General features: G+C 56.6%; 3 protein-coding genes across 8 annotated transcripts; 2 read left to right on the top strand and 1 right to left on the bottom strand.

Annotated features, from left to right (window-relative positions):
* The first annotated feature begins 9 nt into the window (after positions 1–9).
* Positions 10–3,000, top strand: FDX2 (ferredoxin 2). The gene is made up of 5 exons (XM_074203355.1): positions 10–199; positions 315–378; positions 460–566; positions 1,352–1,439; positions 1,710–3,000. The coding sequence occupies exons 1-5, from the start codon at positions 46–48 to the stop codon at positions 1,864–1,866; spliced, it is 570 nt and encodes a 189-aa protein (XP_074059456.1). The 5' UTR covers positions 10–45; the 3' UTR covers positions 1,867–3,000.
* On the top strand, positions 2,883–5,764 carry ZGLP1 (zinc finger GATA like protein 1). Its single transcript, XM_074202165.1, has 6 exons — positions 2,883–3,102; positions 3,231–3,906; positions 4,120–4,199; positions 4,501–4,594; positions 5,018–5,142; positions 5,422–5,764. The coding sequence occupies exons 1-6, from the start codon at positions 2,883–2,885 to the stop codon at positions 5,601–5,603; spliced, it is 1,377 nt and encodes a 458-aa protein (XP_074058266.1). The 3' UTR covers positions 5,604–5,764.
* Positions 4,844–15,328, bottom strand: ICAM5 (intercellular adhesion molecule 5). Of its 6 annotated transcripts, none has more exons than XR_012471899.1 (11): positions 14,534–15,328; positions 13,888–14,208; positions 13,136–13,432; positions 12,771–13,025; positions 9,916–10,164; positions 9,344–9,589; positions 8,987–9,247; positions 8,656–8,895; positions 8,268–8,534; positions 7,249–7,341; positions 4,844–4,930 (listed from the first exon to the last, which is right to left on the bottom strand). XR_012471899.1 is itself a non-coding variant. In XM_074203351.1 (11 exons), the coding sequence occupies exons 1-10, from the start codon at positions 14,952–14,954 to the stop codon at positions 7,788–7,790; spliced, it is 2,862 nt and encodes a 953-aa protein (XP_074059452.1). In that variant the 5' UTR covers positions 14,955–15,328; the 3' UTR covers positions 6,457–7,341; positions 7,741–7,787. The 6 variants fall into 6 exon arrangements, 3 of the variants coding, with proteins under 3 accessions (XP_074059452.1, XP_074059451.1, XP_074059453.1); XR_012471897.1 differs by having other exon boundaries at positions 4,876–4,930; positions 7,042–8,092; XR_012471898.1 differs by lacking the exon at positions 4,844–4,930 and adding an exon at positions 6,457–7,126.
* Between the last annotated feature and the right edge of the window lie 1,511 nt (positions 15,329–16,839).

The following is a 16,839-nucleotide window of genomic DNA, read 5'->3' as shown; positions in this document are numbered from 1 at the left end:
ACTGCGCAGGCGCCCGCGGGCTGGTTGGGTCACGTGGCGTCTGTCATGGCCGCCTCCATGGCGGGGAGGACCGGGAGCGCCGGGGCGTGGATACGGGCGGCGGGAGGCCGCCTGTGGCGGGGCCCGGGGGCCTGCGGGCCCGACGCGGGGAGAGCCGCCGCCCAGTGGCCGGGCAGACCCAGGGGCTTCCGAAGTTCAGGTGCCTGGGGGAGGGGGGCGCCTCCCCTCGCAGTACCGAGCCGGCCGGCCGGGCGGCTTAACCCCTTCGCCCCCGTGGATCGGGCCCCGCTCTCAAGGCGCGCGCTCTTTTCCAGGCCCTCGCCCCGAGGAAGAGGAGGAGAAGCGGCCCCCGGACGCGGAGCCCCTCTCGGAGGACTTGTGAGTGAGGCCCGGCCCGGGGGAGGGGGAGGCGGAGGCCGCGCCGCGCCTTGCCCCTCCGTGACCGCCACCTCTCCCCAGGGTGAACGTGGTGTTCGTGGATCGCTCGGGGAAGCGGATCCCCGTGAGGGGTCGCGTGGGCGAGGACGTGCTGCGCGTGGCCCAGCGGCACGGCATCGATTTGGAGGGTGAGCCGCGCGCGAGGACCGGCCCCGGAGGGGAAACTGAGGCCCGCCGCGGCCGATCGCCGGACGGTAGAGCCCGAGGGAACCCCCGCCCCCGGCCAGGCCCACAGACACTCACCCTCGGGTGCATTTTGGGCGGGTGGGTGTGTTTTTCGTTTGGATTTTGCTACTTTGGAAGAAAGTTTCCTTGCCAGCTTGTTACCGGGTCATTTCGGGTCTCCCGCTCCCCTTCCCCTGCCAGCCCACCCCCTCCTTGTGACAGTCAAAACACAAGTTCCCCGCCGACATACAACATCCCTGCCCCCCCCATCCATCTGTGCCAGGAGCAGGAAGGGTGGTGCGGGGAGGAAGGCCCTTGCTTGAAGTCACCTGTGCCGTGGTAGAACCGAGCCTGAGATCTACCAGTCAGTCCGGAGACCCCTCCACTCATTGCCCTAGAATCAGGAAAGAAGCTGGAGACCATGATTCCAGGCTTTTCCTGGCACTTGGGGGCACTTTCCCCTGCCCCGGAAGAGATAACTTAGAGAGATGAACCTCGCTCCCCCTAATTTCCCTGTATCTATGCATGTTTTTTATTTTCTGGTGTACTTTTTTAAGGCATTCATCCCACTCCCTGTCCCTCTTCCTGGCTTGTTTTTCAATCTATTCTAAGAGGGAGGAGCAGGAGGAATTTATGTTTACATGGGTCATCTCAGGAATCGCCCCTTCCCTTCCTCTGCCATCTCAACCCTTTCCTGTGACAGTTAAAACACAAACATCTGATACAGCCATGCCCTTTCCTTCCACAGGAGCCTGTGAGGCCTCCCTGGCCTGTTCCACCTGCCATGTCTATGTGAGTGAGGAACATCTGGCCATTTTGCCACCACCTGAAGAGAGGTAAGGATTAGGGACAGTCAAATGGCAGAGACTATCTTGGGGCTGAGGCTTTCTGGTCCTGGTCCAAGAGGCTTGAACCAAAAGCAGATGATGCACCACAGTAACCAGGGGCCACTGGTGTCATCTGGATGGATGGCAAGGGGAGGAGAGAGGTGGGTGGCTCAGGGCTTGTCCAGGGCCTTGGGCAACCTGAGATGAGTGTTAGGTACAGAACTTAATCTGCTCCCCACACCTGCTGACTCCTTTATTGACCACTATTTCTATGGACAGGGAAGACGACATGCTGGACTTGGCCCCACTGCTGCAAGAGAATTCGAGACTGGGTTGCCAGATCATCTTGACAAAGGAGCTTGAGGGTGCTCAGTTCACTTTGCCGAAAATTACTCGAAACTTCTATGTGGATGGCCACGTCCCCAAGCCCCATTGACTGGGAGGAGCAGCCAAGGAGTCTGGAGGCACCTGCAGCTGCTAGACACGTGGGTCTTCTCACACAAGGCTTGGCAGCTGCCCAGCTTGAGCATGGGACCCCCTTAATGGACATATAGCCCACCTCTTGCCCTATTTTTCTCAGGGCCTAGCCCTGTTGACCAAAGCTGACCAGATCATGGACGCCTTATGCCGGACCAGAAGGGACTGAGAAGAGAAGCCATGGAGAAGTCTCCCTTTTCTTGGGAGAACTCTAAACTTGTGCTTGAGAGGAAAAGGTTCTTCTCTTGCTTCAGGGTTGAGAGAATGGGACTCCTGAGCCGCCAAACTGGGGGTGTCTGTCTTGTCAGAGCCACAATAAAACAATTTGTTCACCAGAGTCTGTGGAACCTCTTTGGGACATGGAGGAACCTTAGGAGGATTTTGCTGTAATTCTGCCACCACCACCCTGAGAAACAGGATAAATCTAAGTTTATAAGGACAGAAGATATTAAATTGGAAGCACCTTAAAGATAATGTTCCCAAATGAAGAAGAGGAAAAAAGAAAGGATTTAGCCAGAGTCAGATTCATACATGCAAGCAGAATAGAAGCAAAGGTGAAACCTAGGTCTTCAGGCTCTGGGTCAGCCCCGGGACTGGAGGACTCAGAAGTCCAGGGTGCTGGCCCGCTCGGCTTGGCTTCTCCGGCTGCTGAGGGAATGTGGAGTCCTTGCAGCAGAAGGGGATGTAACAGTCCATACTTGCGGATTGGGCTTTACAGAGTAATTTACATATCATATTCCTTTTCATCCCCGCCGAAGCTCTGTGAGACAGACAGGTGATAGTTGTCCTCATTTTGGCTGAAGCCGGGCTCCCGTCCACCACTATCCGGCTGCCCCTAGGTGGCTGATAACTCACTGAGGAAAATGGAATCTAGATAAGGAAAGTGAGGCCCAGGGAAGTGAGCCCCGGGTCAGTGGGTTGTTGAGACGCCAAGCCGGGACGGCCTCGTGCTCTGGGCCTCCGGGTCCGGGAAGAATGAGAACAGGACTGGCTGGCCCAGCTTCCCTGGCTTTTAAACGAGGGGGCTGGTCGGTAGGAGTGGTGATTCGCCCCGTGGTCGCCCGAGCAGTAAGTGCTGGTGCAGGGCGAGAGAACACCCAGCAGAGCTCGCCCGGCGCCGGCGGCCCGGGGGGTCTGCGACCCTCGGGATGGGGTGGGGCCTCTGCGGCGACCGCGCCCCCCTCAGCTGCTGCGGGTTCAGCCCCGGGCGGGGGCGGGGGCGGGGCGGCGCCCGGGCCACAACAGGAGGTCTGGGGTGGGGTCTCCGAGCTGCTCCCCCCCCTTCTGGGCCCTCGGGGAGCCACCGGCCCCGCCCCGCCTGAGGCCGCGCTCGAGGGGGGCCGTCGGGGGCGCCGCGCCCCGTGCCCGCCCCGTCACCCCGGGCCCTGGAGGCGGCAGGTGTCCCGGGGCTCGGAGCGCCCCGCCCCGCCCCCCCGCGCCGGGCCTCGGGGGGCCTCGGGGTCGCCCCGGGGCCATGCCCCGCGCCTGCGCGGGGTCAGCGGGGGGCCACTGCCCCGAGCCTGGCTTGGGCCCCCAGGCCCTGGGGCAGGGCGCCTGACTCCGCTGCCTGCTCCCCTAGGTCCCCGTGGCCGGCCCTCCCGGCTGCAGCCCGCGGCCTGCGCCTCCTCCAGGAGACAGCGGAGCGGCCCCCGCAGCCCCCCGCCCCGGGAGCCCCCCGAGCCGAGCCCTGGCTGGAGCCCCCACCGCCCCTGACGGCCCCCCGGGGGCCCGGAGCCTGGCATGCCGGGGACCCCCTGGCCCTCTTCAGCCTCCAGTGTCGCAGACCCAGCCCCCCGAGGGCCAGGAAGCCGGTGGGGCTGGGAGGGGGACCGGGGCGGGGGCCTGGCGGCCAGGCCCTGGCCCGCAGGAGCCCCCGAAAGCAGCCCCACCCGCGGCGGGGAGCCGAGGGGCTGGAGCCGGGATTCCAGGGCGCTGTGCTGCGGATGCACCTGAAGCCTGACCGGGAGGGGCACCAGCTGCTCATCACTGCCCGGTTCAGGTACCTCAGGCGCTGGGACGAGGGGCCCCCTTCCTCACCTCTCTAGGCCCAGGGAGACCTAGGGCCGGCAGAGTGGGGGATAGACCGACTTGGGGCAAAAGGGAGGAAGGTGGTAGAGCAGTGATTCCTTCCATTCATGAACAAGCCTGGAAGCTTCCAGGAACCCAGAGACGATGGGGGGGGGGGTCTTAACCGGCCTAATTCCCCCTACAGTTCAGCCTGTGGTTCCCGGACCTGGGGGGCTTCACCCAGTGCCATGGGGGTGAGCACATCAAGCCATCAAGATTCCCCAGGTAGGTGGGGAAATCAGTCTGTTTCTTGCTCACCCCTGGAGTAGGAGACTCCTTGGCAGCTGGAAGCTCAGATCTTGCTTCCTGCCCTTCTGCCAATCCCTCTCTCACTCTCTCTCTTCCCCATCACCAAGGCTGCCTCATCTTCTCCTTCAGCACTGACCACCTGGGTTGACTTCTAGGCCTTGTGGGGAGGGCAAGCCTGTGAGCTACAGATGCCCATTTCTACCCAGAGAATACTAAACAGGCTTTGGGCAGAGGGTCTCACCAGGTGGCTCACCCCATCACACCTCTGACCTTCTAGGGAGTCGATGCTGCGCCTCCTGCCGAACCCAGAGAACCCCACTGTGGCGTGATGCAGAGGATGGGACCCCACTGTGTAATGCTTGTGGCATCAGGTACATAACGGGTAGGCAGCAAGGGATGTGAAATGACCTTGGGACCAGGCTTTGGTGTCCTGAGTTGGCCTGGGGGCCAGGAAGGAAGCTTTATCCTACTTGGGAGAGGAATGCAGGCATTGGAACATCCTTCCTTCCTGTGGAGGTCCTTGGAGAGTCGGGAGAGAAACGTTTTAGTTTCTGATACCAGGGTGAAGTGGTACAGTGGAATTAGGATGATCAAAGTTTGAATCCAGTCTCAGACACTCACCAGCTATGTGGCCCTGGGCAAGTCACTGTTTCCTTTAATTTCCTCATCTGAAAATGGGAATAATAGTAGAGTCTTGACTCCCAGAGCTGTTGTGGATGAGATATTTGATTTGAAAACATTAAAAGAGCTATATAAATACTTGTTACTACACCCTACCTACTGCTTTCACATAGGTATAAAAAGTATGGAATCCACTGCCCTGCCTGTTGGATTGTACCCAGAAAGAGCATCTGCCCACTTGGACACTGTACTCGCTGTGGGGCCTGGCTCTGTACCCCACAAGGCCCTGGCAGGAAAGGTGAGGAATTGCCCCCTTCCCCAGGTCCTGACCCTCTCCCTACATGCCTATCCTTAACTCCATGGACCCACACCCATGTTTTGAGGAGTTAGAGCTGGAGAGGAATGAAGGTGAGAGTTCATGGGACTGGAAGGGAGAGGGAGAACACTTGTCTGTCATGTTTATTTATTTAGTTTTTTGACTTGCCCAAGGTCAGATTTGAACCAAGATCCTCCTGACTCTAGGGCCGGTGTCTGTCTGTCATATGTGATTTCTCTCTTCCTCCCCTTTGCTCCAAAGGGACTGAAGGCAATGATTCTAGTGTCCGAGCCCGGATGCCCCGGCTCCATGGGGAGAAAGAAAAAAGCTTTCCCAGAGAAACTTCAGTGAAGGCAGGAGAGGGAGCAGGAATCCCCACTAACCTGGGGCATAGCCCTGATGAAATGTGGATTCCTGTCCCAGTGGGAAGGCCAGAGCAGTGACAACAATCACTCCCATCACTCAGCCAAATTAAAAGTTAGAAAAATAAAATAGATCTGTTCATCAGAGAACAACTGTGTCTGATTAGGTGGGAGGAGGCATGGCTCTACTAACTTTGACCTTTACTGTCTCTTGACCCTTCTTCTCGTGTTCCCTGCAATGATTCCCTCTATGTTGGGGTTTTTTTTGGGGGGGAGGGGAAGAAGGGGGAAGAAGGAGTCTCCTCTAAACACACACACACAGTTATACACCTTATTCTAGACACCTCCATTTTCCATTTCTTCCAGGGAAGTTCTTGCTATAGCATCAGAACTCCCCAGGGGATTTCCCAGTCTTAACCCTGACAACAGTCTTAAGTCCTATCTGGGAATTTGTTGGGGTAAAAGCAAGAGGGAAAACTGAAGGGAGGGGTACAGAAAATGAGGAAGGGGAAGAGCATCAGCTGGTGACATGTCTGTGTGGTTGTTACCTCCTCCATAGAAACATACTGAGTCACCCCAGCTCCGAAGCTGCATCCTTCCACAGGGATCTCTGACCAGGGGGTGGGTGGGTGGGGGTAGGGTTTGGACTAAGGCTCTAGCAGATGGGAAGCAGCTGGTTCAGAGCCTGGGTTTTACTTTGCTCCAGGTATCAGGAGCCCCTCAAGTCCTGTCCATACTCTGCTCCCACCCGAAATCAATCATATACAGAGATTGAAGATTACAGAAATGAAAGTTATTAGGCACAAACTTAAATTCCTCTGGGTTGAGGTCATGATATTCCAGAGACTCCTGTCTAGACACAGTAGAGACAACATAACAGCTATTGACCCTACTCTGTATCTCAATTTACCTATATAAAGTCCTGGGGGGGGGGGGGGGGAGGAAGAAAGGATAAGAGAAGAAAAGTTTTCCCCTCTCTGAAATTGAGTAAATCTGGGGAAGTTGAAGTCTTTGGGCATTGAAACTTTTCTCCATTTTGTTCTTTCCCCTCTCTGCCATTGTTGGAGGATTTTAGTGAAATTCTTAGAGATAAACACCTTGGAGTCCTGACCACTTAGTCTACTTTACTCATCTGCTCTTTGTTGTGATTTAACTCTGTCCTCCGTTGCCCAAAGTTGCTTTCCTAAACCTAGGCTGTGTTTCTCGAAGAGATTCCGACTTCTTTCTGTCCAGGAGTTAGTAGTGGTGGAAGGTTACGCTGGAGGTTCGAGGGCAGCTGAGGAGACTCTTCTGGCCTCTCTAGGACCTCCTCTTCCCCCTCCAAGCTATCGGGGTTGAAGTTGGGGCAGAATGCATCCCACCTTGTCCAGAACTGCCCATTAGGGTTACTCCCTCTCCTTCTCACTCATACTTAGTCCAGAGGAAACTGAGGGAGTAGCAACCCTAAGTCTGGCCGGAAGAGATAGCTCAGAGGAGACAGCCTGGCCCCATGAAGACTGGGATTGATCCTGGTGCTCACATCCTCAGATCCTGAGGCCAGGGATGGAAAGGATTACCAGGCTGGCAGCTAAAGACTGGGCAGAGTAGGGTAGGTTTCCTTCATTCTGGAATGGAAGGGTCTGGTGTCAAAGTTTCTTACATAAAGACCCACACTGAAGTGTGAGTAGGGGAAAGGGTGTGGTGAGGAAACCTTGAGATTGGGAAACAGAAAGAGAAAGGAACTCACACAGATGCAGAATCCTAGAACAAAATGCCAGAGCTGGAAGCAATCCCAGAATTCAATCCATCTAATCTCATTTGAGGGACGGGGAGCCTGGTTCTGGAGAAGTAGAATGATGGGACTTAGCTAAGGCCAAAGGGCAAGTCACATTCAGGGTTCTTCCCCCAACCCCTGCCATCTCCAGCCTATGATTCTTTCAAGCACACCTGGCTACCTTGGAAACACAGAGACAAACACAGAAATAGAAGCAGACTCACATAAAGTGTAGACCTGGAAACAAACTTCCCTAAAGAAAAGATGGACTGAGAAGGAGACAGGGGGTGGGGGGAGAGCAAGAGACAGTCAGTGGAAGTCATTTATAAAAAGTTTATTAAGGGATAGAAAACTCAGGGGGCAGGGGCTGAAGGGCTCCTAGGGATCCTGGATCACAGCTGCCTTGGCACTCAGACTCCATAAATAAATACATCAATAAATACATGCCAGGGAAGGGCTGCCTACCCAGCTGGGTCCCGGGTGTGGCAAGTCCTGCTCCAGAGGAAGGGGGCTCACGTGGCAGTCAGTTGGATGGAGTATACTTCTGCTCCTCCCCCCTCAGCCTCAGCCCCAGTCCCTGCCCCAGCCCCAGCCCCAGCCCCTGCCCCTGCCCCAGCCCCTGCCCCACTGCTTCCACCCCCAGCCCCTGCCCCACTCCCATTCAAGCACACGGCTTCCCCAGAGCTCTCAGCCTCCTGCACGTTGTACTCTCCTTTCTTACAGGCTGTGGACTGGAGGTAATAGGTGAGGCCACCCAGGCTGGCCAGCAGCAAGGCCCCTCCGGCCACCCCGCCCACGACAATCCACAACCAGGGCCCTGTGGACAGCCAGGGATGAGGTCATGTCACTGAGTCACACTCCTTTGGCTTGTGGGCTAGACCCCAGGGACCCTTCACATCCACAGGAGAGCTAGGCTACAGGCTGCTGAGCAGCTAGCCTGGAACCTTCTGCATTATGGACAGTTAGCCCCTTTCCCCAAGGCCTCGTCTTACCAGTCACATGCACGGTGATCCGAAGGGCATGGCTGCCATGGGTGTTGCTCGCAGCGCACTCATACACCCCTCCGTGGCTGCCCAGGGCGCCAGATACACTGAGGGTGCTGTTATTGCCTGAGAGACCAATGTTGGGGGCTCCTGGGGGTGTTCGCCAGCTGTATTGGGCCGGGGGGGATCCTTCAGCCCGACAGGTCAGCGTAAAGTTTCCCCCAGGTTTCACACTGCCTGGGGGCATGGCCACAAGCTCTGCTACCAGGGGCCTGTCTGGGGGTGGAGAAGCTTTGTTATCCCCAGTATCAGACAGAATCCTATCCTTGGCTTTATCCCCTTGGGAACCCTGCCCTCTTCTCCCTTCCTGGAATCTTTTCCAGGACTGGTCACTTACACTCCACCCCAATGGTGACCATCCTTGTGTCTGATCCATGACTGTTGGTGGCTACACAGTGGAAGGTCCCAGCATCTGCCCTGGTAACACTGGCCTTCTCTGGCCTCTCTGGCCCCTCTCGGGAGCACTGGACCCTTGGAGCGGGATTGCCTTGGGCCCTGCAGGTCAGTGCTGGTGCCTGTGTCCCCTCCAGCCACGTCTGGTGGCTTGGGCAGCTGATCTCATCCATTTGTGGTGGGGCTAGAAGGCAGCAAGATTAACTTGTCAGTAACAGGGGTCCAGACATCTTGATGAGGGCCCCTACATCCTGCACCCTGGGACCCCAGCTTACATTCGGCACTAATGGTGACCGTCTTGCTGGCTGAGCCATGAGTATTGGTTGCATTGCAGTAGTAGAGGCCGGGAGCAGGGTCATGGGCCGAGTGAGAGCCCAGAGAAGGAAAAAGCAGCTCCTCCTGGCCCAGCTTCCCTGCCCTTGCACACAGCACCACAGGCTCTGGGTTCCCATCAGCCTCACAGGAGAACTGGTGGTCAGAGCCCTTGACCCAGGTCCAAGCACCAGGGCAGTCAACTTCCCCAAAACTTGGTGCATCTGCCATAGGTACAAGACAGTCATCAGCCACTGCCCTGCTCTAGGCTGCCTTCTGGCCCCTGGCCTTTACCCCATCCCCTTTCCCTCTCCACTCACACTCAACAGTGATGGACACATTTGTGGAGGCTGAGCCCCGAGAGTTTGTAGCCACACAACGATAAGTGCCCGCATGCTCCCGGGTGACTCGAAGTTGACCCACAGGAAGCCAAGTCCTGGTCCCAGTGAGGATGCAGCTCACAGTGGGTGGTGGGACCCCAAGAGCCTGACAGGTCAGCACCTCTTCTGTACCCTCAAGCCATATACGTCTCTCTGGGCAACCTAATTGATCCAGGATTGGCTCATCTGGTAGCAGGAGGGAAGATATTGAAAGACACCCACCAATACTTATTTTGCTTAGTGGGGGCTTCGATTAGTAGGATGTAGTCATTGGAAAGAGACAGCAATGTTTATAAACAAAGAAAAGAATCTCACTTTTCTAAAAATAGAAGGGGTCCCAACCCTGCTACTCTGCTGGACATTGCTCCATCCCAACTGGATAATGCCCTGGCACTGCTGGGTATTTCCCCCAATCCTTTTCCCCAGTCTCCACCACCCATTTCTTGGAATGGAGGCCCTCCCCCCAAATGGGACTGAGCCAGGATGGGTGTGGTGGCCCCTCTGTCACTCACACTCCACCATCACCATCACATCCTTAGTAGTTTGGCCCACTGGGTTGGAAGCTGTGCACTGGTAGGTGCCTGCATGATCCCGGCTGATGGGCAGCGGAAGACCCAGAGGAATGGCAGGCCCTCCTTCTGGCCGGATACATTCCACAACTGGTGGTGGATTCCCTGGAGCCCAGCACTGCAGGGTGGACTCCATTCCCTCCAACCATGTCCAGTTCCCAGGACAGCCTGCCTCATCCAGTCTTGGCCCATCTGGAGGGAAAGAAGGGAGTTCCCTATTGATTGTAACCCCAACCTCAGGACTGAATCCCAAAGTGGGTGTGAGTTTCAGCTCTAGAAAAAGGGTCTTGAAGATAGGCAAGCAAGAGAAAAATCAGCACAAAGAAGTAAATCAGGGATAATGCAAAATTAGAAGGTCCCAGAATTTTAGTCTGAATTTCTCATTTTATCCTCATTTTACAGATACCCAGAGGGTGAAATGATTTGACCCAAGATCACATGAGTGGGATAGAGTCAGAGATCAGAAATCAAGAGTGGGGCAGATAGGAGTAGAGGTTCTTCCTTTCTTCATTTTAAAAGCATGCTGATAGGCAGGAAAATACCCAGAGAATGGCAAACAGGATAGTAAAAAAGCCCAAGATGAGAATTGCTTAAAGAATTCAATGTAGCCTTGGAGAGAAGCCTGGGGGAAAATACCTTACTTCACCAACTATTTAAAGGGTTGTCAAGTGGAAAATAAAAGCTTTTAAGTCAAAGGAACACATTTTGGCTTGACATGGGGAATAATTTCCTAAGCAAGTTCTCCAAAACTAGTAGAGTGGACTTGTTAAGTGGATAGCCTCATCCACTTATCTCCACCGCCAACTGGCGCTTTTTCTTCCAGAACAGCTTGGATTAGCCATTTTTGCTGGTATGGATTAAACTTGATAGATGGTCTTTGAGGTCCCTTCTAATTCTGAGAGCCGACAATGCTTGTCTGACTGCTTTTCTACAGTCCTCTTTGCTAGATCCATATCACACTCCCTAAGCAACTCTTTACTTAGTGTCCTCATTCATTCTCATGGATACAATAATTAGCTCTACTTAGATGATTCCCATATGCATATATTATATATATATATATACATATATGTATACATATCTATATATCTATCTCCAATCCTCATGCGTCTCCTGAATGCCAGTCCTTCATGGTCTTCTGGCTGTTGTGTACCTCTTTCATATGTCCCATTAGCACACCATACTCAACCTGTTTAGTGTGACCTAGCAGACAGAGCACTGGATCTGTTGTTAGCAAGATCTGGGTTTAAATCCACCATCTGACACTAGTCATGTGAACTATGGACAAGTCATTTTACCTCTCTGACTCTCTGCAATGAAAAAGAATAACTGAAGTAATTAGTCTGTCAGACTCAAATAAAATAATGGTTGAAAAGAATTTTGAAACTTTCAAATACTATAAAAATAAAAGTAACTCTATCCTGCCTTAAAATCTTTTTTTAAGGTTTTTGCAAGGCAAATGGGGTTAAGTGGCTTGCCCAAGGCCACACAGCTAGATAATTATTAAGTGTCCGAGGTTGGATTTGAACCCAGGTACTCCTGACTCCAGGGCCGCTGCTTTATCCACTATGCCACCTAGCTGCCCCTGCTTTAAAATATTGAGCATGAAACTATCCTTCTAGTCACACTGACTGATTAATTTGAAGTCATCTTTGACTCTTTCCTTCTCTTCCCTCAAATCTGGGTCTTGGCAGATTCCAACTATATGACACTCTCCCCATCTGTCCTTTTCTTTGAATCCACAGGGCCATCATACTACACCCTCTTTATTACCTTTCATCTGGATGATCACAATAATAACTATCATTAAATAGTGCTTTAAAGTTTCCAAAGCACTTTACAAAAATGATTTCATTTACATTATATTTACAAAAACCACCACAAAAACATAGAAGGCAGATGCTATTATTATTATTATTATTACCATTTCAGATGAGGAAACCGAGGCAGACCAAGGGTCAGTGATTTGCCAGGGTCATACAACTCTCCAATTGGGAGCTTGGGTTTTCCTATCTGAAGTTTCAACTCTTTAGTCACTGCACCATTCAGCTGTGATAGCCTCCTACTAGCTTCTTTGACCAGGACATAAAGGGGTCTTTCCAACTCTTCTAGTCAGTGTTTCTGTGATGTCATCCACCTGCTCCTCATTGTCTCCAACAACTCATTCTGCCAATTAGGTTCCTCCACAATCAGGCACTTCCCCCTGTCACAATCCTCCCCTTCCTGAGCATTGCATTCCAGAAAAATTTGGACCACTGATTTTGACATTAACCTCAGGAATTTTAACCAAACTGGAAATTCCCCTTCTTGGAATGCATTTCCTTCTCTTCTCCCCTTCCTTCCTTTTGTGAAGGCTCTGATTATCTTCTTCCTCCTTTAGGCCTCTTCTACCTTCTTTGATCCCCCAAATTAATGCTATTCCCCCCCCCAAATGGTTTCCTATTAGTTTATTTTCATGAAGGCCCTTTCCCTACTCCTTGAGGTTAAAGACTCTTATTTTGGTTTAGATCCCCAGGGTGTTTGACAGCGAAAGTTTTGTTGGAGTCAAGATTGTCTTGGCTCTGTTGATGTTGTGGAAGTTGTCTAGAAAAGCTTTGACCCTGGTTATTACAGGGCTCCCATCCAAAATGCTGCTTCCTCTCTATTTCCGATAAATAAAAAAAAAACCCTATGAGCTGCCTTGGTTGGTAGCTGGTGAACTGATTCAATTACATTAAAAGGGAGTCAGTCTTGGATGTTAGTAAGAGCCTGTGGGATTGTTGAAGGTGGGGAGGGGGCAGGAACACAGGTTCACTCACACAGAACTTGAAGCTCCAGACTTCGGTTCCTACGAAGTATCTCTCCCTTCACCTCCAGGAGAGCTTCACAGGTGAACACCCGCTCATCGTCCTCTTCACTAGCAGTCAGAGTGAGCCAGGCTGGCTCCCCGGGGGGAGGTTCAGGAGCCCCATCCAGCCTCACCTGGGCATCTGGACGGGCTTCACAGGTCACATTCACAAAGGTCCCCTCCCTGACAATGGGTTCACTCACTGTGAGGTTGGGCTGAGGAAAGCCTGGAGGAAGAGGAGCCACAGCCCATGACCTCAAGCTCCTAGCTTCCTTCCTCAGTTTTCCCCTTCAGCCACCCGGTGGGGCCAACCCTCCCCCGCCCCAAGCTCCTTACTGTAGATAGTCAGATTTCCTTGGGCCTTTCGATTTTGTCCCCCCAGGGTCACGGTGCAGGACAGTTCCTGCTCGCCTTCGACCTCAACCTCTTCCTCTTTCACAGTGAAAGTAGCAGCAGCCCTCAGCTTGTCCCCATCCTGCGTGACCCTGGGACTCAGAATTCGGCTCCCTAGAGCCAGTTGTATGTGGGCTTCCTCAACTGGAAAGAGCTTGTCCATCTCACAGCTCACAGGCTGCTCTGTCCCGACTTCCAGAAGCCTGGGGAATGCTAGGCTAGGGGGCCCTGGGGCCAAGGCTGTGCAGATAGAAACCAGAAGAGAGCTAGGCTAGTGAATGGGGAGGATAAGAGAACCGGGCACTTTTTTGTTTGTTTGTTTGTTTTGGGGGTTTTTTTTTTTTTTTTTTTTTTGCAAGGCAAAGGGTTTAAAGTGGCTTGCCTAAGGCCACACAGCTAGGTAATTATTAAGTGTCTGAGGCCGCATTTGAATTCAAGTACTCCTGATTCCAGGGCCCGTGCTCTATCCACTGCACCACCCAGCTGCCCCCAAACCCTGCTCTTTTAAGAGAGCTTAGGGTCTAGGGTTAAAGGGAAAATTGGGGTTGGACAGGTGGGGAGCTTGGTGCCGTTTTTTTCCCAGGGGGTGAGCAGATACAAACAGTATCATCAAACTTGAGAATCTTCCCAAACTCTTCCAACAGGGCCAACAACTCCTTATTCTCAATCTGGCAGGGTAGCTTGTCCCCACTCACCAAATGTGTGGAGTTCCTGTGGGGTGGAGCTGTTCTGAAGGAGCCCCAGTCCATGGGGTCTAAGATCTAGTTCCGCACGGCAAGAGAAGTTGACTCTGTGGTCTTCCTTTCGGGCTGTGGCTGTGAACGTGGCCATAGCGCCCCTTGCCCTTGGCGATTCTCCCGGGAACCTCCGCCTACTCAGTTCCTCAGCTCCCCGAAGCAGAGTGATGGAAAGGCTCCCTCGGGGTCCAGCTCCCGGGACCCTGCAGCTTAGAGTGAAGTTCGCACCCACGGGCAACCAGGCAGGTAGTGGCTCCAATTCCACCCGATCTGGTCGTTCTGTGGGCACAGGGTGTGTAAGGAACGGGAAAAGGGGGGGAAGGACTAGAAAAAGATGTATGCTGGGGAGGAGAAAGGCGCAAAAAGAGCCTCGAGAAGGCCTGGAAGGAGAGGAATGCAGAGTGGGGAAGGAGGAAGACATTGGAGATGGAGAAGAATGTGGAGGATGGGGAGCGCCCGACCAGAAATGGGGCTAGGGTGTTGAGGAAGCACGGGGGGCGCAGAGGATTCGGGGAGCCGGGAGGGGGTCGGAGACCTGCGCGTGGGGCAGGCGGAAGGGAGAGGATTGCAGAAGGTGCGCTTCACGCCTTCCACCCTCACTCACGGTAGGTGAGGATCGTCCCACGCGCCTGGAGGGTCCGGCGGGCGCAGCGGAAGAAGCAGATGGGGTGGGCTTCGGGCTCGCGGATGTCCACCAGCTGACGGGCAAGCCAGCGCAGCCCCCTCTGGGTCCCGTTCCTCCTCAGCGAGGTCTCCAGGCCGCCCCGCTCGGGCCGGGGGCAGTTGGTGCTGCAGTTGAGCCACAGCGAGCCCCCTCGCTCCACCAGGGCGGTCCTGGGCTGCAGGTCCGCCCAGTACGGCTCCTGCGCCGCCCCTAAGTGGGGACCGGGCACCCTCAGGGGGGGATGGCCGGCTTGCTGACAGCCACCAGGCTCTCCCGCTCCGGGGAGCCCCGGAGCCCCCCACCCCCAATTCGGGTCGTTCTCCCAGGGCAACCCCGGGTCCAGGATGACTGACAGCCCCATCTCTTTGGAGACCCTCGCGAGTCCCGGGCGCCGCTCACTCTCCTCCCGGTCCGGAGTCGTGTCAGGAGCTTCGGGGCTCGGGGAGAGGGAGAGGGAGGAACGTCGGAGATTCTTGGTCCCCAAGCCGCGTGTGGCGGGGGCGGGCGGGAGCGCGCACGGCCCAGGGTGGGGGATGGAGCGGGCTTGGGGGGGCCCTAAGCGGAGTGGGGCATCTTTCCGGGCCGCTGGGGGTGGGAGGGCAGCCCCGAGACGGGTCGGGGTTCGCACTCCGCTGCTTCCGCGAGTCCGGCATCCTTGCCCCCCCCAGGACCCCCGGGCGTGGGGGTGGGGTGGGGGGGTTCTTACCTGAGAGCACGAGCAGCCCCAAGCAGAGGGGCCCCACCAGGCCGAGCAGCGCCCGGAGCGGCAGCGCCCGGGAGGAGGTCATCGCCGGCGGAGCCGGAGCGCCCAGGAGCGGAGACGGAGAGGGCGAGGAAGAGGAGAGAGGGGGAAGCGGGGAGGACGGCTGGGCTCGGCTCGGCTCGGTTCGGCGCGGCGGGGCGGGGCGGGGTGTGGAGGAGGCCAAGTTGCGCTTGGGGATTGGTTTAACGTTGGTAACTTGGTATCCAAGGAGGAGGAGGAGGAGGCAGAGGCGGCTGAAAGGAGAGGAGATGGAGAGGAGAGGAGAGGAGAGGAGAGCAGAGCAGAGGAGAGGGGAGACAGAGAGAGAGAGAGAGAGAGAGAGCGCGGGAGGAGAAGGCAAGGGGCCGGAGACCCCCCAAGCAGGGGGCCCCGGCCTCGGGCCGCCCGCACCACCGGCGCTCGCCGCAGCCTTGCACACAGTAGGTGCCTAATAAATGCTTATTGATTCAATTCAATTGAGCCAGGGGACCCTTTCCGGCTGCCTTTTCCAACTGGGGGCCTGGGCCGATCTCCTGGTCCCTTCCCCCCTCACTGGCGCCCCGCACCAGGGGGGCCGCTGGGCCTCCCAGTCCGGGCGCGCGGGGGGCGGGAAGTAGGTGTGAAGCCCGACGCCTGGGCCTTGGGCTTCGGGCCCCGGGCCGCGGGGAGGAGGCGGCCGTCACAACCTCCCGGCTCGGTCACAGAGAGGCCGGGGCGGCTCCCGAGCCGCCTGTCTTCGTCCCGGCCCCGGGCTCGAGGCTGGAAGGCGCGGGCGCAAGTGGGGCCACGCTCCGCTCTCCTTCCCGGGCTGTCCAGGCGCGAGGAGCCCGGCGAAGCTCCGCCCCGCGGGGAGCGCGGCTCGGGGGCCCGTCCATTCGGGGCCGGGTTTGGAGAGGTCGCACCTGGGCACAGCGAAGGCGCCTCCGCCGGGGACGCGGCCGGGCCCCGGGGAGGGCGGGGGCAGCCCGGGGCGGGGAGCGACCGCTCCACCCGGCCGCGCGATCCCCGAGGGCCCGCGCCCCGGCTCCACCCTCCGGCGAGGAGTGGCCTCCCACCGTCCCGCCCCGGGGAGCCAAGGCCCCTTGCCGGCGGCGCCCCCGCGCCCCGAAGCCCCGCCGGCGGGGTGGGAGCCAGAGCCCGGTCGCCTCTGGAGACAGCCGCGCGCGCGCGGGAGTGGGAGTGCGCGCGCGTGTGTGCGCCCGGGTGTGCACGAGCGCATCCGCACCGAGCGCGCCTGTCAGTGGGAGCCTCAGTCGGGGGCTCTGGGCTGTGGTGTCCCCACTGACTCGGTGCCGAGGCCTCCTGGTGGTGGCAGGGCCCGCGCTCTGGACACGAGGGAGCCCACGCGTGGCCGACCTACCTGGGCCGGGCCAGACGCGGCGCCCCGCTCGGCCCTCCCCAGCCCTCCGCGCAAGCCGGCGCTTGGGAGCAATCGGGGCTGCCCTGCCCGCGGGAGCCGAGCCAATGGGGTCCCAGGGTCTGGCCCGGGCAGCCCGCGCCTGGC

The sequence above is a fragment of the Macrotis lagotis genome, chromosome X (assembly GCF_037893015.1).
Source record: "Macrotis lagotis isolate mMagLag1 chromosome X, bilby.v1.9.chrom.fasta, whole genome shotgun sequence".
In the NCBI taxonomy this organism is placed as follows: domain Eukaryota; kingdom Metazoa; phylum Chordata; class Mammalia; order Peramelemorphia; family Peramelidae; genus Macrotis; species Macrotis lagotis.
This window is presented reverse-complemented; position numbering and strand designations above follow the sequence as displayed.